Here is a 26,133-nt window from a genome sequence, read left to right on the forward strand (position 1 = left end):
TCACCAAGAGCAGCGCCCACCGCAAGGACGAGGAAAGGAGCAGGCACTGCCCAGGGGTCAAGGAGCAGACGCACCCCACCTGCCCACACCCCGGCTTCTCCCAGGCTTGAACCTGGGCTCCTCCCAACACTGCCAGCAGTCTGGGCAGACTGGAGCTGTGTGTGAGGCCTCAGCTGGTGCACGGTGCCGTGGAGGACCAAGAGGCCAAGGGTCTTTTAAAAAATCACACAATTTCACTCAGATCGAAAGTGACGCATATAATACAGTGGTCTTAAAATTTTATTTTGCATGGGTATATACAGTGTGAATAACGACCATGCAATCCAAAGTAGTTTTTATAAGCTTTGCTCTTCAAACTGGGGTTAGTGTTGCTGTTGGGCAGGAAGTCCTCACTGACAAATTATACTCATGAAGTGCAAGCGAGGAGGACGTGCTGGTGCCAAAGATTACCAAGCGGCCCTAAGGAAGTCGGCCCCCAGTTCTCACAGCAAAGAGGACCAAGAGCTAAAAGTACCTCGGGAAAATCCAACAGCGCCAATAGCATCCTCAGATATAAAGATCAAGCCTGTAAATTATCTATCTGTGGCGCTCAAAAGTGAGAGAATTAAACAGAAGGCTAAAGTGTGGTGTGCCTTCTCACTTCCTCTTCTTGGTGGAATACAGCTTTTCTTCAAGTGGCACCGGGACGATCCCTTCACATTCTTTCACTTCCTGGGTCAGAGGGTGTTTTACAACATTTGGTCTAATCACGTCAATGTCTCGAGACAAGTGCTCCATTATGCTTTCAACAGTTGCTGTTGGTGCATAAAAGTCCACCAAGAAGTACCTGCAATAAAACAAACATGCGTGAACGGGCTGCATTCTGAAATACAGCGATTTCACTATCTTGGTCGATGTTTTCATTTTACTTTTCCCCACATAAAGACATCAACTACCCACAAACACAAATATCCATCTTTGTCACAACAGAAACTGCCAGCGGACCAGTTAAACACAAGTGCAGCAGCATGCCAGACCTCCCTTTCTGATTCACTCTACTGAATTTTCCAAACCGTGAGTTGACACTTTCTGTGAAAACATCTACAAGTCTTCTAATTTTCCAAAGAATTTTACAAGTGACTTGATGCACCTATGAGAACCATGAGCCATATTCACAAACAAGGAGAATGATTAAGAGAGGCCTAGGACTCATCATTCGGTACCTTCAAGAACTGACAAGGAACAAAAAGAAAACAACTTGAATCTTGTGGTGAGACAAAATAATTTAACATTTATCTACTCAGACCAGACTAACAGATAAGGATCTCTTACAGCTCACTGGTCTTAAAAGATCAATAAAACTTTATCAGTGGCTGTCTGCACGCAGACACAAAGGGAGACGCGCCCCTATCCCCTGCCCACCCTGCCCCTCAGTTCTAAAAATTTAAGCCTCCCTTGTGCTGTTTAGTTTGGGCCACAGTGCTGTTAAAGGGACAGTTTTCAGGGCGGTCTTTCAGAATTCTTCAGTGTTCCAGCTGGCTAAGATGACCTCTGACATCACTTACTTGGTTCCGGCCACACTCTCCTCCCAGGCATATTCCTATCAGAGGTCTCTGCAGGCGCTGTGCCTCTGCCGGAAATGCTCTTCGCCCAGGTCCACACAGCCCGCCCCTCACTTTCATCGCATCTCGGTCCAAGGGTCACCTTGGCAGAGAGGCCTGCTGGCCCACCCGCCGACCTTGGTCGCTCTCCCCTCCCTTTCTTGAGGCTGTGGTTCTGTTACCCCTGCTGACAGTGTGTGTGTTTACAGTCGGCCTCACTGCACTAAAACAGAATGGCCCTAGGAAGGACTTTGTCACTATACCCCCAGCACCCTGAACACAGGCTAACACTCATCAGATCCACAGAAATATCTCACCGTGATGTGTGAGCCTGAAGGGTGGAATTCTCACAGAAAGCAGGAAAGACCAAACTGAAAATGAACAAACTCAGCAAGGAAGAAAGTTATTAGACAAACTATGGCACTTTGTGTAATTCTACAAACTCAGCATTCAAAACTCCTAAGAAAACTTCCTAACTTCGCGTGTGACCATTCACAAGCCTAGTGGGAAAGTCAATCAAGTAAAAATAATTAAAAGTTAAAGAACAGAAAAACATATATCATGCAAAAACACTAATCAAAAGGAAGTTCAAGTGGCTACGGTAATATCAGACCAAGGAGACTCTGAACAACAACAAAAAATTATCAGGGGAAAAAGGAGACAATACAGAAAGATGGGTACACCAAGAAGACACAACAATCCCACACGTGCACGTGGAGATAGCAGCTCCCACACAGTAAGCAAAAGCTAACGGACGAAGAAAAGAGACAAACCCACAACTAGAGCTGGAAACTGCTACCATGCGTCTCAGTGACTGACAGATCGAGTCAGATACAGAAAGAGCAAGCGCACCCTCAACCAACTGGATCTGATATTTATTGAACCCTCCACCCAACAACAACAAGATATTACACATACTTGTTCTCAGGGCGTATAAAACATTTACTAAGGATGACCATTTTCTGGGCCATAAAATGAGTCTCAGTAAATCTAAAGGGACTTGAGTCATGCAGAAGATCTTGAGAAAAATCCCCCAAATACTTGGAAACTAAACACACATCTAAACAACCTATGGGTCAAAGAAGAAATCAAAAGGAAAATTACCAAGTACTTTGACTGAATGAAAATAAAACAACACATGAAAATTTGGAGAATGCCACTAAAGTAGTGTTAGCAATAAATTTACAGCACTACACATCTAGCCAAGAAAAGAATAAAGATCGCAAATGAATGACTTCAGCTTCCACCTTGAGAAAATGGAAAAAGAAGAGCAAATTAAATACAAAGTAGGACCAAAAAAGAAAATAAAAATGAAATAAAAATCAGAGCAGAAACCTCTGAAACACGAAAGAGAACATTAGTGAAACCAAACACTAGCTCACTGAGAAGATCGATAAAACTGATAAAACTCCAATCAGATTGATTAGGAAAAAGAGTTAAGATACAAATCACTGATATTTGGGAATAAGAAAGGTAAAATAACTACAAAGTTTACAGATACTGAAAGGATGATAAATGAATATCATAAAAAAATTTTACAATAAACTTGATGACCTAGCTGAAATTTCTTGAAGAAATACTATCAAAACTCACTCAAGAAGAAACAGATGACCTGACCAGCCCTATATCTATCAAAGAAATTAAATTTGTAGTTTAAAATCTTCCCATAAAGATTACAGGCACAAATGGTTTCACTGGTGAGCTCCACCAAATATTTAAGAAAAAAATATCAATTCGAACACAAACTTATCTGTGAAGCAGGAAAACACTTTTGAACTTGTCCTAAGAAGTCAGCATTACCCTGGAACCAAGATCAGACATACACTTTTTTAAAAAGAAAAGAAAAACAGACCAGTGTCTCTCATAAACATAAATGAAAAAATTCTAAATAAAACTCTAGTAAATTGACTACTATAATAAATAAAAAGAACAATACATCCCAACCAAGTAGGATTTAGTTCGAGGCAAGATTGGCTTAAACATCTGAACATGAATGACATCAATCATATTAACAAGCTAAAAAGCCATGTGATCACTCCAACAGATGCAAAAAGGATTTAGCAAAACCCTATATCCATTCCTGATAAAACCATCAGCATACTACAGAAAGATGGAGTCTTCTATGACCTTCTATAGAGCATCTGTGGAAAACCCCACATCCAACATCATACTAATTGGTCAAAGTCTAGGTGCCTTCCCCCTAAGAAAGCGAACAAGCAAAAATGTCTACTCTCAGTGCTTCCATCCAACATTTTACTGAAGTGCGAAAGAGTAAAAGCCATCTAGATCAATAAGGAAAAAGTGAAACCAACTTTTTGCAGATGTCACAATTGTGTATACAGAAAAATCTGAAGCTTATAAAAAAGATGTCAAAACTCTAGTTTAGCAAGAAACAAGATCAATAAACAAAAATCAACTGTATTTCTATATTCTAGCAACAAATAACCAGACCTTGAAATTATAAATGAAATATTTAGCAATAAATCTGACAAAAGATGTGCAAGACTTCTACACTAAAATTACAAAACACTGCTGAAAGAAGTTAAAGAAAATCTACATAAATGGAGAGGTAAACTTCGCTCATAGGTAGTCAGTTCAGTTCAGTCACTCAGTAGTGTCCAACTCTTTGCGACCCCGTGAACTGCAGCACCCCAGGCCTCCGACTCTCCATCACCAACTCCCGGACTTCACTCAAACTCACGTCCATCAAGTCGGTGATGCCATCCAGCCATCTCATCCTCTGTCGTCCCCTTCTCCTCTTGCCCCTAATCCCTCCCAGCATCAGAGTCTTTTCCAATGAATCAACTCTTCACATGAGGTGGCCAAAGTATTGGAGCTTCAGCTTTAGCATCAGTCCTACCAAAGAACACCCAGGGCTGATCTCCTTCAGAATGGACTGGTTGGATCTCCTTGCAGTCCAAGGGACTCTCAAGAGTCTTCTCCAACACCACAGTTCAAAAGCATCAATTCTTTGGCACTCAGCCTTCTTCACAGTCCAACTGTCACATCCATACATGACCACAGGAAAAACCACAGCCTTGACTAGAAGGACCTTTGTTGGCAAAGTAATGTCTCTGCTTTTGAATATGCTATCTAGGTTGGTCATAACTTTCCAAGGAGTAAGCGTCTTTTAATGTCATGGCTGCAATCACCATCTGCAGAGATTCTGGAGGCCCCAAAAATAAAGTCTGACACTGTTTCCACTGTTTCCCCATCTATTTCCCATGAAGTGATGGGACCAGATGCCATGATCTTAGTCTTCTGAATGTTGAGCTTTAAGCCAACTTTTTCACTCTCTTCTTTCACTTTCATCAAGAGGCTTTTTAGTTCCTCTTCACTTTCTGCCATAAGGGTGGTGTCATCTGCATATCTGAGGTTATTTATATTTCTCCCGGCAATCTTGATTCCAGCTCGCGCTTCTTCCAGCCCTGCGTTTCTCATGATCTACTCTGCATATAAGTTAAATAAGCAGGGTGACCATATACAGCCTTGACGTACTCCTTTTTCTATTTGGAACCAGTCTGTTGTTCCATGTCCAGTTCTAACTGTTGCTTCCTGACCTGCATACAGATTTCTCAAAAGGCAGGTTAGGTGGTCTGGTATTCCCATCTCTTTCAGAATTTTCCAGTTTATTGTGAACCACACAGTCAAAGGCTTTGGCAGAGTCAATAAAGATGTTTTTCTGGAACTCCCTTGCTTTTTCAATGATCCAGCGAATGCTGGCAATTTTGCCTTTCTTAAAACCACCTTGAGTATCTGGAAGTTCAGGGTTCATGTATTGCTGAAGCCTGGCTTGGAGAATTTTGAGCATTACTTTACTAGCATGTGAGATGAGTGCAATTGTGCAGTAGTTTGAGTATTCTTTGGCATTGCCTTTCTTTGGGATTGGAATGAAAACTGACCTTTTTCAGTCCTGTGGCCACTGCTGAGTTTTCCAAATTTGCTGGCATATTGAGTGCAGCACTTTCACAGCATCATCTTTCAGCATTTGAAACAGCTCAATTGGAATTCCATCACCTCCACTAGCTTTGTTCGTAGTGATGCTTCCTAAGGCCAGTTTGACTTCACATTCCAGGATGTCTGGCTCTAGGTGAGTGATCACACCATTGTGATTATCTTGGTCGTGAAGATCTGTTTTGTACAGTTCTGTGTATCCTTGCCACCTCTTCTTAATATCTTCTGCTTCTGTTAGGTGCCTCCCATTTCTGTCTTCTATCAAGCCCATCTTTGCATGAAATGTTCCCTTGGTATCTCTAATTTTCTTGAAGAGATCTCTAGTCTTTCCCATTCTGTTATTTTCCTCTATTTCTTTGCATTGATTGCTGAAGAAAGCTTTCTTATCTCTTCTTGCTATTCTTTGGAACTCTGCATTCAGATGCTTATATCTTTCCTTTTCTCCTTTGCTTTTTGCTTCTCTTCTTTTCACAGCTATTTTTAAGGCCTCCCCAGACAGCCATTTTGCTTTTTTGCATTTCTTTTCCATGGGGATGGTCTTGATCCCTGTCTCCTGTACAATGCATGAACCTCAGTCCATAGTTCATCAGACACTCTATCTATCAGATCCAGGCCCTTTAAATCTATTTCTCCCTTCCACTGTATAATCATAAGGGATTTGATTTAGGTCATACCTGAATGGTTTAGTGGTTTTCCCTACTTTCTTCAATTTAAGTCTGAATTTGGCAATAAGGAGTTCATGATCTGAGCCATAGTCAGCTCCTGGTCTTGTTTTTGCTGACTGTATAGAGCTTCTCCATCTTTGGCTGCAAAGAATATGATCAATCTGATTTCGGTATTGACCATCTGGTGATATCCATGTGTAGAGTCTTCTCTTGCGTTGTTGGAAGAGGGTGTTTGCTATGACCAGTGCGTTCTCTTGGCAAAACTCTATTAGCCTTTGACCTGCTTCATTCTGTATTCCAAGGCCAAATTTGCCTGTTACTCCAGGTGTTTCTTGACTTTCTACTTTTGCATTCCAGTCCCCTATAATGAAAAGGACATCTTTTTTGGGTGTTAGTTCTAAAAGATTCAATTTATTTAGATGTCTATTCTCCCAAACTGATCTAAAGAGCCAAATATATCCCAGTCAAAATCCTAAGACATTTTTGTTAGAAATTTACAACTGATTCTTAAGTTCATACGGAAATTCAAAAGACCAAGAACAGCCAACACAACTTTGATAAAGAATAAAGTTGAAGGACTAACATTACCTGATTTCAAGACTTACTATGAAACTATGGTAATCAAGGCAGTACGGTATCTGCATACAGATAAGACAAACAGATCAACAGAAAAGAGTTCGGAATTAAATCCATACACGTAAGTATATTGATTTGTGACAAAGGTGCCAAGGCAACTCAAAAAATAAAGGACAGTCCCTTTCAACAAAAGGTACAGGAACAATTTGATATTCACAGGCCAAAAAATGAACTCTTTGATCCATACTTGTACCATATACAAAAATTAACTCAAAACAGAACACAGATCTAAACATAAAACATAACGTTATAAAACTAGAAGAGAACCTGAGACAAAATCCTTGTGATCCTGCATTAAGCAAAGATTATTTAGACAAGACACCAAAAGCACAATTTCCATAAAAGAAAAATTTGACATTTTAGGCCTTGTCAAAATTAAAAACTGCTCTTTGAAAGAGACTCTTTAAGAGAGTGGAAAGATAAGCCATACACTGGGACTTGCAAATCTCATATTTGATAGAGGGCTTATTTCTAGAATATTAAAACCTCTCCAAGTTTAATTTAAACCTATTTCTAAAACTATTCTAAAAATGCACCGAAAATTTAAAGAAGCATTTCGCTGAAGATATACAATGGCAAAGAAGTGCATGAGAAGATGCTTAACATCATTACTCATCAGAGAAATACAAACGAGAATGGCCCAATGGACAAACCACAAAGAATGACCTATTAGAATGACCACAGCAAGTGCTGGTGAGCATACAGAGGAACTGACACTTTCATACACTGCCAGTGGGAATGCAGAAGGCTATGACTGACTTCGGAAAACAGTTTGGCATCCTCTTAAAAAATAAAACATTTATCTGCCATTATGATCAAGCCATTCCATTCCGAGATTTACATTCCTAGATAAGCCCAAAGAACAACTTGTATATCGATGTTTATAGCAGCTTAACTTTTAACAACCCCAAGCTAGAAATAACACAAATATTCATTAAGATGTAAACTGATAAGCAAACTGTGGTATATCCATAAAGTGGCATACTACTCAGCAATAAAAAGGAATAAACTATAAATAGATACCCGTGATGAATCTCATAATAATTTTGCAGAGTAAAAAAAACTACATCTTGATTGTGGAGATTTCATGGGTTTATACGTACGTGCAGTCCACTGTGTGTCATTTCTCTCTCTATAAAGCTGTTGAGTCAAGATTTGTTGAATGACTTGATGCAGAGTGGTGGGGGAGTGATTACAGCTGATGAAGATACCAAGTGTTTTTCAAGAAATGAAATATTAATAAAAACACCAATTCCTCCACTACCTGGGCAAACTTCCTGAAGCACTGCGTTGCACTTTTGCTCAATGAGGAGACCCCCATTTGGGCTAACTCTGAACGTTACACACCAACCTGGCTGCACTTTCCAAGGTTTAGCTCTACTTGGTTATTTCTACTACACATAGCAGGCACTAGTACTGCAATCACCCAACTAAAGAACTGTTCGTTTGTTCAACGGCTAATTACAGATTACTTATCTTGGTAAACCTCTGAATTAGAGCCTAAAAAATAAGCGCGGAAAGAGTTAGTCGCTCAGTCGTGTCCGACTCTCCGCGACCCCATAGACTGAGCCCATCAAGCTCCTCTGTCCATGGGATTCCCCAGGCAAGAATACTGGAGTGGGGGGCCATTTCCTTCTCCAGGGGATCTTCCTGACCCAGGGATCGAACCTGGATCTCTTGCATCGCAGGTGGATCCTTTACCATCTGAGCCACCAGGGAAGCCCAAAGTAAGTGTAATCCACCTTAAATTACCTTCTCCTTGTCCACCCCCAGCACATCACCCACTCCTCCAACCCCCAAATAATTATGCCACCTGGAGGCCAGGGCTGGGGACTCACTCACTCGGCGTGGCCTCCAGCACCTCTTCCCTTGTGATCCATTCGTTCCTTCATCCTGTAGTCATTAGAATGCCGTGGGTGAGCTGTGACCTCACCCTCTGTCGGTCAATATCCCACCGTGCTTAATTCTACAGCAGGGAGTTTTACTTTAAATACATACGCATCCTCTCTGAGCTCCCTTTTGCTCAGGGTCCCCTAGAAGTGTCCTCTTTTTGCTTTGCTCCACTTAAAGCCCTGATGGCCTGCTAAGTGCACTGTGAACTGCCATCTCCTATATGGGGGTAATCTATGGAGGGATATGCTTATGAGCAAGGGACTGACAGGCTCTGAGCACACAGCAACCCCCACAGCTACCACGACCAGCTCCCTAGTGTCCCAAGTTCCCTCCCTCCAGAAAAGTACACAGGGGTCTCTTGCGCTAGTGAGTTAAGCCTACCCTTCCTTATGGTCAAGTCATTCAAATACCATATCTGGGGTTTGGAAGTATCGTTTTCTTCTGTTTTCCATTCTACTAGGCATTTCTGTGGGCTTGCCTCCAAGTCTAAACAGTTTCTGAGAGAGAGTGTGTTTACAACAGCCAGCGACCAGCCCAGCCGCCACCAGTCACTTCTCATGCAGGCCTCCTGGGCAGGGCTCCCCGTCCACCGGCACTCGTCAGATAATGCCGAGAAATAACCCCAGCCTTTGGATGCCACTCTGTGATAAGGGGAAAGAGGATCCCCAAGGATGGAAACCAGAGGCCAGATGGATCAGAAACCTCTCATTTCACAAACGGAAAGGAAAACGTCTCAGGTAGAACTTTCTTTTGAACAGCTCCTGAAGAAGAGGGAGGAAGGAGACGCTCCACTTGGCGTGGCAACTCAGGGAGTGTGAGGAGTGGAAGCGTGCTGGGGTCGGCTGGGGCCCACGAGCCTCTCCCCAGCAACAACCGGCGCTCCAGCCGCTTTCAACGTGGTTTCCTACGCCATACCCTCCTTTGAATTTCACATCAATTAAGTCATTCGTTCAAAGTCACTCAGCTTACTAAGTGGCCACTGCCAGAATTCTAACAGCCACTGAGAGCTTTGGAACCTGAGGGTTACAGAGTCAGAGGACGGAAGGGCTGGAGGGGACCACGGAGACGATGCAGTCCAACCCCTGCCGCTGCTTTCCAGAGAGCTGAGCTGCACTGGGCCACAGGGTGAGAGGCAGGCTCCAGAGCCCCAAGGCTCCCCCTCAGTCCAAACTACAGCAGCCAGCCTTTTGGAGGGTTCTCAAGGATAAAGAAAAGCCCAAGAAAAAGGCCTGGAGAGCCTAAGCTTGGCTTTGTGGGGCAGGGGGGAGGCTCTGTGACTTCCAAACCCCCCAGCCTTCACCTTCTTTTTACCTATTCTGCCTTCCCTCTCCCAGTCACACGCGCCCAGCAATCAACTCGACAAAAGCACTGGCCAAGATGCAAATGGGCTTGTGCCCACAACCACAGCTCACTCATTTCACGCTTATCACCCTGCTGATCTACGCCCGGGGCCCACGTGGGCAAAGACAGCTTCCACTCCCATGCTCCTTATTACATCATGGAAATTTCCACTAAAAGGAAACACCACCACCACAGGGAAGGGGAAGCGCGGCTCACAGACAGGCAGGTCTTACTGTAGTCAACACTCCTGGGCCAGAGCTGAACCCCTGATCTCCACCGTCTCCCCCTGACCCCACACCCTAGGAACCAAGGTGCCCCTCCCCACCACAAGGGAGCCAAGCCAGGGTCCAGAACAATCTCTGTCTGTCTTAGCGGTCCAAGCTCATAAATCAACAGTCTAATGTGGCTTCTCCACACAGGGGTGTCCTGACCAGTTCTTGGTGGCTGCCAGGACACACTCTTTTTCTCACTGATTTGTCTCGGGCAAACTTAACCTATCAGTAACCATCGATGATGGGCAAAGCTCAGCAGACTAAAAGATGAGGCACTCATGGCCTCGACCTGAGTCTAGCTGGGGACAGAAGTCAAAGGACGGCTGTCTGGCGGAGACCCAGTCTTCCACAGCCCGTGCACGTATTCCTGTCCTGCCGAAGGCTGTGGAAGGAACGCAGCGGTCATGGACACTGAATCCTGGCTGCTGGGGTTTCTAACCACAGGGCACCTGAGGAATGACCGTGGGACTTTCTATCCGTGAGGATGTGAGGCTCAGCAACAGCCTACTCGGGCTTGTAGGCCTGGGCCACTCCTGATGCCTGCAAGGATCCTTCTCCCATGAAAGCACAGGTCCAGGACAGACCTGTAGAGATGGGAGTGTGGCTGACAAAATGACCTCAGCATGCCCTACCTCCCACTGAAATCCGCCATGGAGAGGCCATTCTGAAATTCAGATGAGAAGCTGTTCTCGTTGTTCAGTTGTTTAGTCATATCCGTCTCTTTGCGACCCCATGGACTATAGCATGCCAGGCTTCCCTGTCCTTCACCATCTCCCAGAGTTTGCTCACACTCATGGCCATTGAGTCAACGATGCCATCCAACCATCTCATCCCGTCATCCTCTTCTACCCTAATCTTTCCCAGCATCAGAGTCTTTTCCAATGAGCTGGGGTGTTTGCATCAGGTGGCCAAAGTATTGGAGCTTCAGCTTCAGGGCTGTTCTGAGGAAGACACCAAAAGAGGGGCTCCGTGTCTCCAGAGAATCTTTGCCCCTCCTTTACCCACAATGAGATTATCCATGTGGGCCGCCTGCCCTAAACCAGCTAGGCAGAGTCAGAACGCAGACCCCCAACGTCACATCACGTGGTGACTCTTTCGTCACCTCCATCCTCACGATAAGCTCCTCACTCAAGGAAGTTCAGAATTATGACTGTAACTGCCCAGCCTACATGGGCCCCAAAGCTGACATTTCACTAAGGGGGAAAAAGAGAAATCAAGATCTCCAAATAGCTAGTTCTCCCTTCTCCCCATTTACTCCAATCAGTGATTAAATCAATAAAATGAACGGATCACTTTGGAAAAATCCAGTGTAGTAATCTTAAGTCTAATCATAGTGCATAGTCCCAGCATCTTCAACCATGCGTTCAGTGGCACCAGGGAAATGGTTCTGTGTATCAGGGAGGCAGGTAAGTACTGCCCTTGCCTTCAACACAAAACCCGGTGGTGCTGGCACTTCAACGTGTGTTTTTCCCACGTGTGGTTCTAATTATAGGATCACTTTATCCGCGAGGCAGACACGAGTTTCATCCCAGCATCTCGCCTTTCTACAGAAAAGCACTAGGGTTTCATGCGGCACCAACTCTGCAAGACATAGAAGCCAGGAGATGACTGATATCAGGCAGGGAGAGAAAGGGGCTTCACTGGTGGCTCAGACGGTAGAGAATCTGTCTGAAATGCAGGAGACCTGGGTTCAATCTCTGGGTTGGGAAGATCCCCTGGAGAAGGGAATGGCTACCCACTCCAGGATTCTGGCCTGGAGAATCCCATGGATAGAGGAGCCTGGTGGGCTAGAGTCTATGGGGTCACAAAGAGTCAGATATGAGTGAATGACTAACACTTTCACTTTCAAGGAGAGAAAAGGCAAAAAAAAAGTCTAGTACAAGAGTTTATTTCTCATCACAGAGTCCCATGTTCCAAAGCTGGAGAAACGGGGGAGCTGTCTCGTGGGCAGAACTGCCCACGTCATCTTGAAGGTGATAATTCACCCTCTTGTGTATTTCTGAAGACACTCACTACAAAGCTCTCCACTACGAAACCCCACAGAGACCGGAGAAGACCCCATCAACAAGGGCTTCCCCAGGACGGGCTGAGCCCAGTGCCACCAGGATGCTCCAGCCCAGCCCAGTTTCTCGAGGGAGCCAGCAGCCCCAAGCATCCTTTCGGCTCCTCCTCTCTATGCCACGAGCCCGGGGACCACTCATTCGCCTCCTGACACAAGGCTCAGCTGGCAGCCAGGCCCTAGCCCACCCAAGGGGCGCAGGGAAGAAACATGCCTTCCTGCCATGTCCTGTATGGAAAGGGTGTATTTGGTTTTCATTTCACTTTTGTCTTCACCCTGCATTTACAAGTTTTCCATAAAAAGTGCCTGCTTGAATGTGAGTTACGTTCTTTGTCTGTCTCTCTCAGACACAGCCACACACGCGCTCACTGCCTCCCGCCCTCCACCCCCGGCAGACGAGTGGAAATTTCCACTGAAGCGCGCAGCCGCTCACAGCAAGTGGGGTGGGCAAGGGGGCGGGGGGAGGAGAGGGCTCTGCAGCCTAGCCGTGCAGCATCGTCAAGCCTTTCTGAAGAGAAGAAACAGATCCAAGTGAACAGCACTGCCTAGACTGCACGGGTTAAACCTTGCCGGATTCAGGCTTCCCTGAGGCAGTGGACTATTCGCCTTCAAACAATCCTCTGCGTGGAAAAGCCCCCATTTCTTTTGATGTCTACTGGGTCTCGTACATTTGAAAAACCACTAAACCTGCTGCAGAATGCTTACACATCTTGGGACACTGCCACCGAAAAAGAGAGCGAGACCAGAGCAGTCCTGCCTTGAAACCCCGTCATGAAGCACCTACACGCAAGAACGGGGTCAGGATGCTGGCCTGGGCCTGATGCTGGCAGCAAAGCGCAAGAACAAGGAAACATTAGCAAGCGGGAAAACTACAGGGGAGAATCAATCTCGAGAGAGAGAGAGGGTGCCAGCGCTCCTGGAGGACGCTGCAGACACATCTGGGGAGCAAGTCAGTAAAATTCCACTGATTCACCATAGAGCCAGTTATTTTTATCGTTCTGCTTACCCGTAAATAGAAGGGCATCTTATATGTAGGCCAGCAGATCTCTGCTGTAAGCACCTACTCACCTTTTACAGCAGATGAGAACAGAGAAAGAAGGGACAAAACAGGCCAGAAAAACCTCCTTCACTACTTAAGCATTCATATACACACGTGTTCTGGAGTCAGCCCAGTGGCACTGCAGGAAAATCAGACGCGTAGAGGACAGTCAAAGCCGGCAGGGGCGTTGCGGGGAGGGGGGTTCTTTTACACACGAGCTGAGGCCCGATGCTGCCATTCGGACCAGGGTTTCTTCTAAGGTTCCCTCTCCTGCATGAGGAATCGCTCTGAGTCTCAGTCCAGCCCCATCTAGTGGAAAGAGAGCCTTAGGCCAGGCCATGTGGCCCGGGAGGAAGACGCCATGAGGCTGCAGGCGGAGGGTGGCGGGTGCACGCTGCGCCTCGGTGCGGGGCCTGCCTCTTCTGAACAAGGGTCTAAACGAGCAAGTACGCCCGTGGCTCCCTTCCGAGCATGTCACGCTGGACCCTTTTAGACACCAAGGAACACGGGTAAGAATTTTCCACAACACCAAATTTGCATTTCCCAGAAAGTCGACACGAGTACCAAAGTGAGCGTGTGAAGGCACGAAGCAAAGAGAATCTGCACCCCCTGCCCCCACCCCCCGAGACCCAGGCAAAGCCCGAGCTGGGACTAAATCCCAGGCCTTCTTGGACCTTCCCCACCCAGCTCCTAACCCAGCTCCTAACCACGCTCCCTCCAGGGGTTTCCAGACACTGCCTGGTGAAACAGGGCTGGGGGGCTGGGGGCTGGTGACTGAGGCTGGAAGCGGCCATCTAGAAAGCTGGTCCAGGAGACCCAAACTCCCCAACCATCCCAACCTGCCCAAACAGTGACAGGGCGTCTAGTCAACACCTCCCAGTTCCTAATTTCACATCACCAGGGGACAAAAGTGATGCGTCCAACTCTACTGACCCTCAGAGATGATGAGTTTAAAAGTAAGTTCCTATGGATCAGCCTAGGGAACTTAACCATCAAGTTGTTCCAGTGAGAAAACAGGTCCCCAGTTATAAACAAAAAACACAAATTCCTGGAATGTAACCTGCTCCCAAAGTCAGGACTAAGTTAGTATTTGGAATACAATGATTACATTTTGGGCATAAACTGGTAATAGATTTGATATAATAATAAACACCGGGTACCAGCTCCTCCTTTTGGAACACTTTCGAAATCACCTACAAAAGCCTACCTCTCCCACCTAAGCACTCTCTCATTCTTCTTTCAGGCCTACTTGGCATGTGTGCAGCAGGGGTGCGGAACTGGGGGAAGGAGGTGAGGGTGGCAGGCGATCACTCAGCATGAGGGAAGTAACTGGAAGAGGGACGGCTGGCAGGCAGCCTGGCCGGGAGGACCTTCCATGCCGAGCCCCTGCCCCAACGCAACGCTGGTGCCCACGTTAGCAACAGGCAGGCAAGTCCTCAATTCAACTGAAAACTCCCTGAGATGGGGAACCATGACGATCACAAGAACCATCCTGAGACCTAGGGAGACCACTAGGGTGTATCACTTCTCCCCACAAAATGTAAAGGCAACAAGCCCTAAGACCCGCAGCACCACAACACAAAGTGGATCCTCGGGGGCACCAGGGCTCCCTCGTCAACCAGCCAAAAACCTGGCTCTCACACACCAACTTCAGGGTTCAAATCAGCACGTGCGTGCTCCGTTGCGCCTGACTCTTTGTGACCCCACGGACTGTAGCCTGCTCGGCTCCTCTGTCCACGCTATTTCCCAAGCAAGAATGCTGGAGTGGGTGTCACGGCTTCCTCCTGGAGATCTTCCCAACCCAGGATCAAGCCTGCGTCTCCTGCACCTCCTGCACTGACAGGCAGGTTCCCTACCACCGCGCCACAGGGCCCCACGAAAGCGGCAGACGCCGTTCACAGCCTCCAGGGCTGTCTGGAGAGAGACTTACGCTGATAACACATGTAACCGACAAGTCTGCTCTGTCTCTTCTCAACCACATCCTGAAAGCGAGCCTTGACTGTACCTCACACACCCTGGCACAAGGTCTGCTAAGCACACGTCTGTAATGCCTCCTCTGGCTATGCCAGTGCACAGGAAGAACTCTCCAAGTGAACACCGTGCCCACTGCAAGTGTCGCTGGGGTCAAGCACTATGGTAGGGCTGGCTGCAGCCAAGAGCACAGCAGACCGAAATGAAGCTCCCCACTACAGACACCTGGCACGTCGCTCAATTCTAAATCTCCGACCCGGGGAATCCAGACGACACAAGCCCCCCATCTCATTGCCAAGAGCCACTGTGAAGAGTATCAGTGAGTGTTACAAAAACAAAAGAGACGCAGTCAAGTAAAACTGAAACACGGAGGCACCTTACGGAGGAGACTCTTGCCATTTACACACTAAGGTATGTTGTCAGCCTCCAGGAGGATTAGATCATGCGAGGCTTCCCCGCTTTTTTTAAACAAACAAACCAACCTAGTGACATGTGGAATCTCAGCTCCCCAACTAAGGATCACACCCGCGCCCCCTGCACTAGAGACACTGTCTTAACCACCGGACCAGCAGGGAAGCCCCTGCCTCCCCCACCCCCTTTCTTTAAGGCTCCCCATATCTGACTGATCACACACAGCCTCCATTTTTTTGGTGGAGTTTATCTGTATCACTAGAATTTCAGAGACCTCACCTTGAAAAATATTACCTCAGACAATTAAACCCAACATACTGCTTTGTCCTCAGCAAAGCAAGCTTAAAAAACACGAACCGCCCCGCCTTCCCCCAACTGGAGCTGGGCAACGCCTTTCTGTGGAGATGTGAAACAGACACGGTCTGATACACGTTAAGGATGCTACTTCTCCTTTCCTGAGGAGTTTGAAAGTAAAAACAAACAAACAAACACCCCCACCCCCAACAATAAAGTCCTTAACTGTAAATGACCATGTGACCCCAGAGTCCTCAGGGGGCACAGGCACCTTGACAGGAACCCGGGATGTGGAGCCGCTGTTGTCAGCAGCTCTGGCTTAATTTCAGGTGAGCTCTTTTCAGAGCTGAATTTATTGTACCCATGAAGGAGACAGAGAACCACCCTACCCCAGCACGGCACACAGAGGCCAGGAAACTGAGTCAGTGCAGTGGTTCTCAAAGTGTGCTCTGCAGCACCCTGAGAAATGCAAATTCTAGGATGCTGGCTGCACCAGCCCTCAACAAGGTCAGAATCCTCTACGTGGAAAGGGGTTTGTGCTGTGCCTAGCTGCTCAGTCTTGTTAAGACTCTTTGCGACCCCATGGACTCTAGCCCACCAGGCTCCTCTGTCTGTGGGAACTCTCCAGGCAAGAATACTGGAATGGGTTGCCATGCCCTCCTCAACAAGGTCAGAATCCTCTACGTGGAAAGGGGTCGGAGGAAAGCATTCCTACTGTACATTCCTGCAAGTAAATAAGGAGGAAACTGGCTTCTCTCCCTGTTCAGTACCTCTCACCACAGAACCTCACTAGTAAGTCTTGGCCAAGTTTTATCGGCTTCTCTTAAAAAAAAGTGGGGGGTGGGGTGGCGGCAATAGGCAAAAGGATTCATAGCCTGGCTATTAAGACCAAACTCCTTTTCGGTTAAGCTAAAAAAAAAATTCACACACACAATCTCCATCGCTCACTGCTGTTATGATGGTGGAGAGGAATAAGCCACTGTGCATTTCCTGTTGCCTAGCAACGCCTCAGGCACGCTCTTCAGAGGTGCTCTCCAGAAGCTGAACACTAGCACAGAACAAGGGGAAGCAATCAAAAGATGGCACGTGCCGTCCGTGCCACATCTTGGCAGAAGGTTTACAGGTGAGGAAGAACACCCGGGGAGAGATGAGGCTCCGCCTGGGCCCGTCACACGCAGCGCACCTGCACAAGGCCACGACATGACGCGCAGCGTGTCCCACAGAGTGAATCTTTCGAGGTCATCTCATTCCACCTCTGTGGCAGCACGGACGGGAGAACGACCACCTGAGTTCCTTCCAGAGAAGCTGAGTGGCCTGGTCTAGGCCACACAGCTGGGAGAGCCAGAATCAGGTCTAGTCCAGAGAAGCTAAAAACTGATTCCCATGTCTCCATCAACCTACTTCTAGAAAACGCAACAATGTAAGACTCCTCCTCCAAACCAGAAACCAGGGGCATAACTTTAGAGACGCGTCAAAGCAATCCAACAAACAAATTGACCTCAGACAATTTCTCCAAGATAGTTACTGCTGCAAAATCGAATCCTTGACATGTTTGAGGAACTTGCTATGTAAGGAAAAAAAAAAATCCCATTACAAAATATTGTGATTAAAATTGGCTGGAGTAGGTAAGACCATTCTTCTATTGGGGATTTTAAGCTCTGGTTATATACATCGGTATTAAGAAGCGCATCTCACTTGCTATCTGCAACCTTCGTAATTACAAAGGAAGCGCTGAGTAGGTGGACAGCACATCACTCAATGAGGTGTTTTAAAGGCAAAAATTAAAGAACCGTCCGGGGAAGACAGTGCTTACGCTGACAACAAAGGGGTCCCACAATCAAAAGCTTATGAACGTCTTTTCCCTGGCATGGCCTCTTTTGGGGCTCTGGTTAGTTCATTGTGGGTGAGCGTACATGCATCCCATTTGCAACAGAACACTTCTGGGGTACACAACCTGCATGCCACCCAGCACAATGGGGTGGGACTGTGAGCGTCTGGTCACCTCTGAGATGAGCTCCACAGTGCTCCTGACGGGGCCCGTCAGAAGCACAGGTCTAGTGGCCCGCGGAGGACTTACCCTCCCCTGGTGTGTTGCTGACTGTGGGCCGACATCTTATAGGGGAGCGTGCGCTCACCCAGGCTCTCCAGGCTCCTCACCACAGCCCCTCTGTCCATCAGGGCTTCCAGAGTCCGCTTCAAGGCCGCAGCGGTCTCAGGCTGGGTTTTGTTTTGGTTTTTAAAAAGAAGAAGAAGGAAAAAAAAAACACATGAGAATCAGTGTAAGGAGCAGAATGATTAAAGTCTGGTCAGTTCCGATCATAACAGCTCTATTGGAAGGGATCTTTGGGTAAAATCAACAGAAACTATTTCTGGCTAACTTAAAGTTTTTTTGTTTTTTTTTTTTTTTTAAAGAGAGAAAGACACATTTATTGGAAGGATACGAATAGCTCACAGATACGGAGGAAAATCTGGAGAGGCAGGCCTCGGAGAGTTCAGGGACCACAGCAGCTCCAGGGGTCTGGGAGGCAGGGACTAACCAGTGGCTTCTTCAGAGCACCTTGGCCAGGGTGAGTCAGCACCAGTCACTGCCAGTCCTTGCAGCCCAGGACTCAATATTCAAACTCCGGGGAAAGGGCATCCTCTCGGCAGGACGCTTGGACTGGCCGTCCCACCAGAACCATAGACAGCCAGTGGGGAAAGGGGCTGTCTCCCAAAGAAAAAGTAAGAGACTGTAAACCAAAATGGGGAAAGGATGAGTAAGACCCAATCTCTGCCCGCATGGAGCTTACAATCTAATGAAGATATGAACACCAAAAACCCACGTTAAGAAGGCCAGAGGGCAAGACGCAGGAAGTGACACGGGGCCCAGAGAGCTCGTGAAAAGAGAAGACACACTCGGCTGGAAGAAGGGCTCCACTGAGGAAGGAGGTCTGGACGGAAGCCCTGAGAGGTGGCCACGGGGGACGCAGGAGCACACCACGCGGGCACTGAGGAAAGCAGCAGAGACAGAAAGGAGAGAGGAGACAGCTCGGAGCCCCACCAGACACAGAAACAACTGAGACCTGCGGCCAGGACCCAAAACTGCAGCAATGGGAAGCTCCAGCATCCAGAGACAAAGAGCTTCAACACTGTGGTGAATTTCTTTTCGGGTTTCTATGCACACGTATATACCAAAAGCTTTTGAAAGAAGAAACACTTCACAGGGGTAAACTTAGGAAGGCACAACTAAATAAAGGAAGGTGGAGAATGGGGGAGAGATGAAGCCAAAGAGAGGCCCCAAACACAGTAGCTGGGAGAACAGGGTTACTGTTAACAGCTAAGGAAACAGCTGACCTCTCAAGATGCGAGCGTTCAGCTGAAAACCTCAGGGCAGGCTCTAGGGTTACACTTTAGCGTCGTCAGCAGAGAAGGGCTACCCAGGAGCAGGGAGGGCACAAGAGAGGGCATGGGGCGAGCAGGAGAGACCAACAGCACCTTGGGAAGCAGAGACACTCAGGGGCCAAGACGAGGATTCCAAGTGAGAGAAGCAAAGAGCAGCAGGAAAACCAGACCAGCCCTGTCGCAGAAACTAAGGCAACAGGCAGCTGCCAGAGAAACAGCATGGAGAAGGAAACGCCACAGTACGAGGCCCACACAGTCACTCAACAGTCTTGCCAGAAGCTGGACTGCCAAGGTTGAGACATGACGGAAAGAGGAAACACCAGAGTCTGAGGGGCAGACAAATTTGAGCAGTGGCTGAGAAGAGAAAGCAACAAGCAAGTCAGCAGTTAAAGGGGAATGAACCAGCCAAAGGATAACAAGATGGATGTTTTCATACACTGCCAACACAACGTGCTGCATAACTGCTATACGACCTGCCCAGTGTTTCACTGTTACATATATTTAATCTTCATCAGGACCAAAAACAAAGGAAGCAAAGAAGGTTTACAGATTTGGCAATTGGGCCTTTGAGAGATGCCATGACTTGGAGACCATGTGGCCGTTAACAACTGGAAGAGCCTGATGCGAAGAAAAGGAACACTGAGAAAGCTGAGTCAGAGGAAGAAGGTCCGAGGACAAGGACGTGACAGTCAGACGTGAGTGAAGGAATGCAAGCAAAGAAATCTTGAAACGCAGGAGGGAACTTCAGAAAAGGCTACCTTCCGGTGGCTTGTTTTGGATCAAATGAAAAGAAAACTGCAGAAAAAGTTTAAAGTGCACATCCTAGTAACTGAAGAAAACCCACCACATACCTGTGTAATTTCTTTCTGACAAATACTGCTAAAAAGCTGTGAAAACACTGTTAATTCAAGGTTTAGAAATAAAATTTCTACTTGAATTTCGTATTGTAGCCCACTAGGGATTTTTTTTTTAATTCCTACTAATGAAAATTATGTGTATTTACATATTTAACCAACCTTATGATAAACAGAAATTTCCTGGGAAAAAAAAGGGGGCCAAAATCTCCTTGTATTAATTAACACTGGGTAAAAATCTATGGCAATTTCTCCATAGACACTTTTGTATAGCTCTAATCAAGCGGAGCCTAAATTCTTCTCACATTTCATTAGTTCACAGACATTTCCATGTTCTGCGGAAACCTCATATCTAACAGGAGGGGAATATTTCATTTCATTAAAAATGCTATTTCTTGACTTGGTATTATATCAATTAACTTATGATAAGACAGATGAACAGTCTATACAAATTAAGAATGGGTAAGGGAAACACACACACTCTGACTAATTACAGTCTTCTGACTAGCTCCTCAAATCATAAATTTTAATTCAGCTTTTCCTGATTAGAAAGGAATATATCTCAATGCCTCTTGCCTTGTTTAAACTCCAACTGAAGAGTTTACAGTATGAAACATGGAGCACCTCTTCTGAAGTAAGAGCTTGTAAAATCAAAGATTTTCTTCTGTCCAAAAAAGGGGAAAGGCTACCTAACAAGAATGTAGCTCGGGAAAACATCAAAACACACTCTAACTTTGGCACATCAAGGTCAAATGGCCAAATGGCAGACTGCTTGAATGGCCACATTCATTTCACTGTAAATCATGTTACCAAAAGTTTAAAAAAAAAAAAAAAAGATGAAGGAGGGGTTAAAAGTCTTCTTGTTTGTGAAGAGAGTTGCTCAATTTGTCCTATATACCTGCCTCATCAACTGGAAGTCATTGGTCAGCAAACCAGGGCCTGAGGGCTAAATCTTAGCACGCAGAATTGCAAATAAAGTTTTAGTGGCCCATAGCCAGCTCAGGCGTTTTACATAGTGCCCATGGCTGCTTCCAAGCTAAAGCAGGCTTGAAGTTACAGCCAAGACTGTATGGCCTGCAAAGTGGACGCTAATCTGGCTGACCTCCGCTCCACAGTGTTACTGGGCTGAGGGGAAGTGGGTAAGACCTCAACCCGCTCTCCCTAAAATGTGCGGCAGCCAGTATGGTGAGCCTGGGCCGCTGAGCTTCAGACCACGGGTTCCCCGGGCCAGGTCCTCAGGTGGACACGCTGGGCACCAACGTGCTGAGGGACATCAGCCTCACCGCACAAGCACGCCAGAATGCAGACGGGTTTCTACAAAATCCACCACTCTCCATCCACCGGCTCCTTATCTAAGCAACCCATGAGCCCAGGCATCCAACTTGCCTCATTTGGTGAAACTCGGGAGTCTATTAAAATAAAAATGTTAGGATTCTTAAAAAAAAAAAAAAAAAAGTTCTGTTCAACAAAGCACAATGTTCAATTTGTAAAAAAAAAAAAAAAACAAACCAACAACAACGACAAAAACATGGTCTACAGGAAGCACGGGACCTTGCTGGCGTAATTCTCATTTACAAGGCTTCTGAACCCTTTAATTCCAACTATTCTAAGAGAGGTTGTGCGCACGTGCTTCTTGCAGGCTTCTCTCACCCTATCTGTAAAGCAGCTCCTTAAGACTTTCCTCCAACCCACCATATGTCAATGAAACACGGTTCTGTTACGGCACAGATTGGGAAGCCGAAAACGTTCACTTGAGAAAAAAAATATGGAAAAGAAACAGTGAATGAATGTGAATGGGAACTAGAAAAACTGAATTCCAGTCACAATTCCTTCACTAATGCTATGCAGCTCTGGATAAATGACTGAAATCTATCCATTTTAAAGCTGTGCCTCAGTCTCCCAGGTGCTAAGTTAGTGGTTCTCAACCACTTTTCTGTCTCTGCTGAGTTTCACACAAACAGTATTTCTGCCACAATTCTCAAAATATCCTGGGGGCACATAAAAGTTTCGTGTGTACGTGTGTGTTTTTACCAAGTCTTTTCTCCCAGTGTTCCTCCTTCTGATATCCTATCATCCAGAGGTGCCCATCCCAACCCCAGGCTCTCTCTGTCATTCTCCCTCCTGCCTGGAGAATCCTATGGACAGAGGAGCCTGGCAGGCTACAGCCCACGGGGCAGCAAAGAGGACACGCCTGAACGACTCTCACTCACTCCACTCATCGATTCAGTACAGCAATGCAAGATTCAGGAGAGCACGCACATTTGCCCATCCTGTACACGACTGTTGACAACAGTCCGTATCGCTAGAACAGGCGCTAGAAACGGGCTGTTAAATAAATCAGCGCACCTCCTCCCAAGGGGGCCTCTTCCCCTTACCTATTCCCAGTTTTACCCCGCACGGACACGAAGCTTCCTCTTTCTCTAAGACAGTCTGAAGCCGCTTTTCACACACAGCACAGCTCGCTGTCAGGGCAGTGACTGTAACAGCGAGGCAACATGTCAGTGTTGGTGTTTTCTGCACCTGCCTCACGTAGCGCCAAAGTGCTGCTCACACTAATACTACAGCTTAAAAGAACCCAGGGTTCACTTAATAGAAGTGAAACTAAATAGCTCACGTACTTCAGGAATAGGAAGTTCACACGGACATACTCATAAATGTTAAACTTGGACTGTTCTAATAATCTGCTGGTAAGATATAGGATTATCCAAAAAACTTACACTAAACAATACTTTAAAAAAGAAAGTTCATCCTAGACAAAATTAAAACTTAATTAAGTTAGAATTTTGAACTATTATTAATTACCGGAACTACTAGTGTTCAAGCTACTGAAAAAGACATAGGGAGAAACTTCAAATATTTACAGGGCTACTATGTAAAAGATAGACATGTTTTGATTGGGCCCTAAGATTTAGACTGGAATCAAAAGATAAAAATTACAGAGAAACAGAGCCCTGATGTATAAGAACACATTTCTGAAAATTACAGCTCCATGAAAGTGAAGCAGGCTGCCTTGTGAAGCACTGACCTTTCCATCACTCAAAATGCAAAGACATCAGGTGACCATCAGATCACTCCTTGGGCCAGGTGGAAGGCTAGACCTGTCCCAGGCAAGAATCCTGGAGTGGGTTGTCATTTCCTCTTCCAGGGGATCTTCCTGACCCAGGGATGGAACTTGCGTCTCCTGCTTCGCCCGGCTGACTCTCTAGCACTGTTGTCACCTGGGAAGCCCCCTAAAGCCCCCGCTGAGATTAAATTCCAATACTGCTCTGGCACCACTAATCATTCTGAAGGACACTATGAAGTAAAATGGCATTTTTAAAACACTCCAATTGCATGGTGGTAAGGAATACACTGACTACGAGAAAAGTCTGGTGGTGGTGCCTAGATTTATACTAAGGCAACAGCTGTTTTACCCACTGTTGTCTTTGCACCGATCCCCTGAAAAGGTCCCTGGGATGCCCAAGGCTCCTCAGATCACAATTTGAAACCTGCAGCTCTAAGGACTCTGATGGGCAATGTTGCTATAATAAACAAAGAACAAGGAGATGAGGAAAACAAAGGAAGGGCATCTCCACTTGCCATTCAGCAGCATTTTTTAAGCTAAGAGTTCACGGGAGTACCATGAGCAGCACCACAGTCAATGGCCAGTGTTTAACCAGTTAACGGCCAGTGGGATGAACATATTTTCATCCCAAAAGAGAAGCCTGTCAAAAAAACTATCTCATAAATTAGACTCTCCGGCAAACACAGCTTTGAATCAGTGGTATACGCAGCTATCACTGTAACACCCTCACGTCCCACCGGAAAACCATACAGAATAGACAGTATTTTTTTAATAACATTTATTTATTTAGCTGCACCAGGCCTTAGTGGCAGCATGTGGGATCCAGTTCCCTGACCAGGAATGGAACCTGAGCGGTCTGCACCAGGAGAGTGGAGTCTTAGCCACTGGACCACCAGAGAAATCCCCGGGAATTCACAACATTTAATGGCGTACAGCACCCACTCATATCTCACCTTTCTCACTCTACAAAGAGTAGCCCAATTCCTGGGAGCAAGGAGGATTTAGGGAAGGCAGAGCCAAGTCAGAAAACTGGCAAAACCTGTGAAAATGTAAATGTAAAAGCCTTTCCCATCTTTGTTGCACCTTAATTCCAAGGTTTGTCTCCTTAAAATAATTTCCTTGAAATTTACATTTCCAAGTAGAGATACTTGTGCCTGGAAATTCTGCATTGAGATTCTCACAACAGTTGGAAAAACAAAATCTGTGAGCACCTTCCAACAGAAGAGCCAGGTTCCAAGGAAGCTCTGTCACTGGCAGTCCTGGGTTAGAAAAGGGAGCAGACACCACTTACCTCCAGTGGGTGTGAAGGGCCAGCCCTGCCTAGCATCCACAGAGCCCAACTGTGGGTATGAGTCCATGCGAACTGTTTCATCAAATATTTTTTATGACTCAAGAAAATCTCTTTGCCCCACAATTTACTGAATCAAGAGCTGCAGTCCTCCCAGTAACTAAGAATTAAAACTGTTAAGTACAAAAGCTATTTTAAAAATCTGAATAAAATTCAGTAAGGACAAATGTAAACACTAAAAAAAAATTTTTTAATGTAAAGATATATAAATACATGCTGAAACATGATTATACGTATCTCTAATGGACTATTATACACTATATAACTTGTAGGTTAAGTGGCTAGAAAAGAGAACTTTTAAAGGTCAAAGACAGAAAACAGTTTAGAGATCTTAACTGCTCTACTACTTTGTCCATGAATCATATTTAATAGACCATTTTTTAAAAATGTAAAATAACTATGAACAAAGACTCAACAGACTTTAAAAGGCAGAGGAGAGGATGGGAGAAGAGACGGGAACCAAAACACATCAAGTGTAAGAAAGTAACAAATACTGTAACGCTGCGAAAAACGATTTCTTTTCCTGTGCCTCTGCTGTGTACTACACAAAACCAAAAATACCTCAGAATTTAAAAATATTGTTAAATACATTCACAGTTCAGACATTCCAAGTGGTCATTTAGCCATTAAAGCAAAAGCGCCCTAAGAGCTGCTGAAGAATGTGCTAAGTGAAAAAGCCTTCATGATTACAAGATTCAATGTTTCACATAATCATCTTTTATGGGAAACAATTATTGTGGAGGGGGACATCTAGAAATCTCTACTGGAGAACAACTTTAAAATAATCCTAATGGCATAAATCAGCTGTAGAAGGTGCAGACATTCACATCTGGAAATGGAGTGAGAATAAATTGGATAGATCTCCCATACATACAACACTCTGTGGGTATCAGAAATATAGGTTGAACCTTGTGAAACTGCCATTTGGGGAGGATCAAGCAGTCCAAATAGTGACTATTTCCTAAGGTTCAACCTCATATTTACCCACCCACATTCCTCTCCGAGTGACTCCCTCAGGACAAGGATTTCCAAGTCACTCATCAGGTAATCCACCTCCAAAAGAAATGCCACAGGATAAGAGACACAGAGCCCCCGCCCTTCAGAGGGCTGTGAGGGGGCTGCGCAGACACACACGAGTAACTAACAAAAGGGAAGGGGAAACACTCCTGGCGTGGGGGGGGGCGGCGCACGGTTTGAGCTGGCAGACTTCACCCAGACTCTGATGGCTGAGCACCTCTTCAAGAAGTGGGTGGAGGGTTAGCTAGGGTCCTCTCAGAGCACATGTGGGATAACAGCTCAACAAGCAGCAGGTTCTGATGGAATCTGCCTCTGGGACGGAATCCATGTGGGCACTTTACTCAGTACAGGTGG

At 46.0% G+C, this 26,133-nt stretch overlaps 1 protein-coding gene across 1 annotated transcript in view; it reads right to left on the minus strand.

Annotated features, from left to right (window-relative positions):
- Nucleotides 245–26,133, minus strand: part of MRPS6 (mitochondrial ribosomal protein S6) — a 65,601-nt gene continuing 39,712 nt past the window's right edge. Inside the window, exons 2-3 of the mRNA XM_018056868.1 lie at nucleotides 18,193–18,332; nucleotides 245–826 (exon numbers count right to left, since the gene is read on the minus strand). Coding sequence (XP_017912357.1) covers nucleotides 637–826; nucleotides 18,193–18,332 — 330 coding nt within the window. The 3' untranslated portion in view covers nucleotides 245–636. The remainder of the gene's footprint in view (nucleotides 827–18,192; nucleotides 18,333–26,133) is intronic.

This window comes from Capra hircus, chromosome 1 (assembly GCF_001704415.2).
Source record: "Capra hircus breed San Clemente chromosome 1, ASM170441v1, whole genome shotgun sequence".
In the NCBI taxonomy this organism is placed as follows: Eukaryota; Metazoa; Chordata; class Mammalia; order Artiodactyla; family Bovidae; genus Capra; species Capra hircus.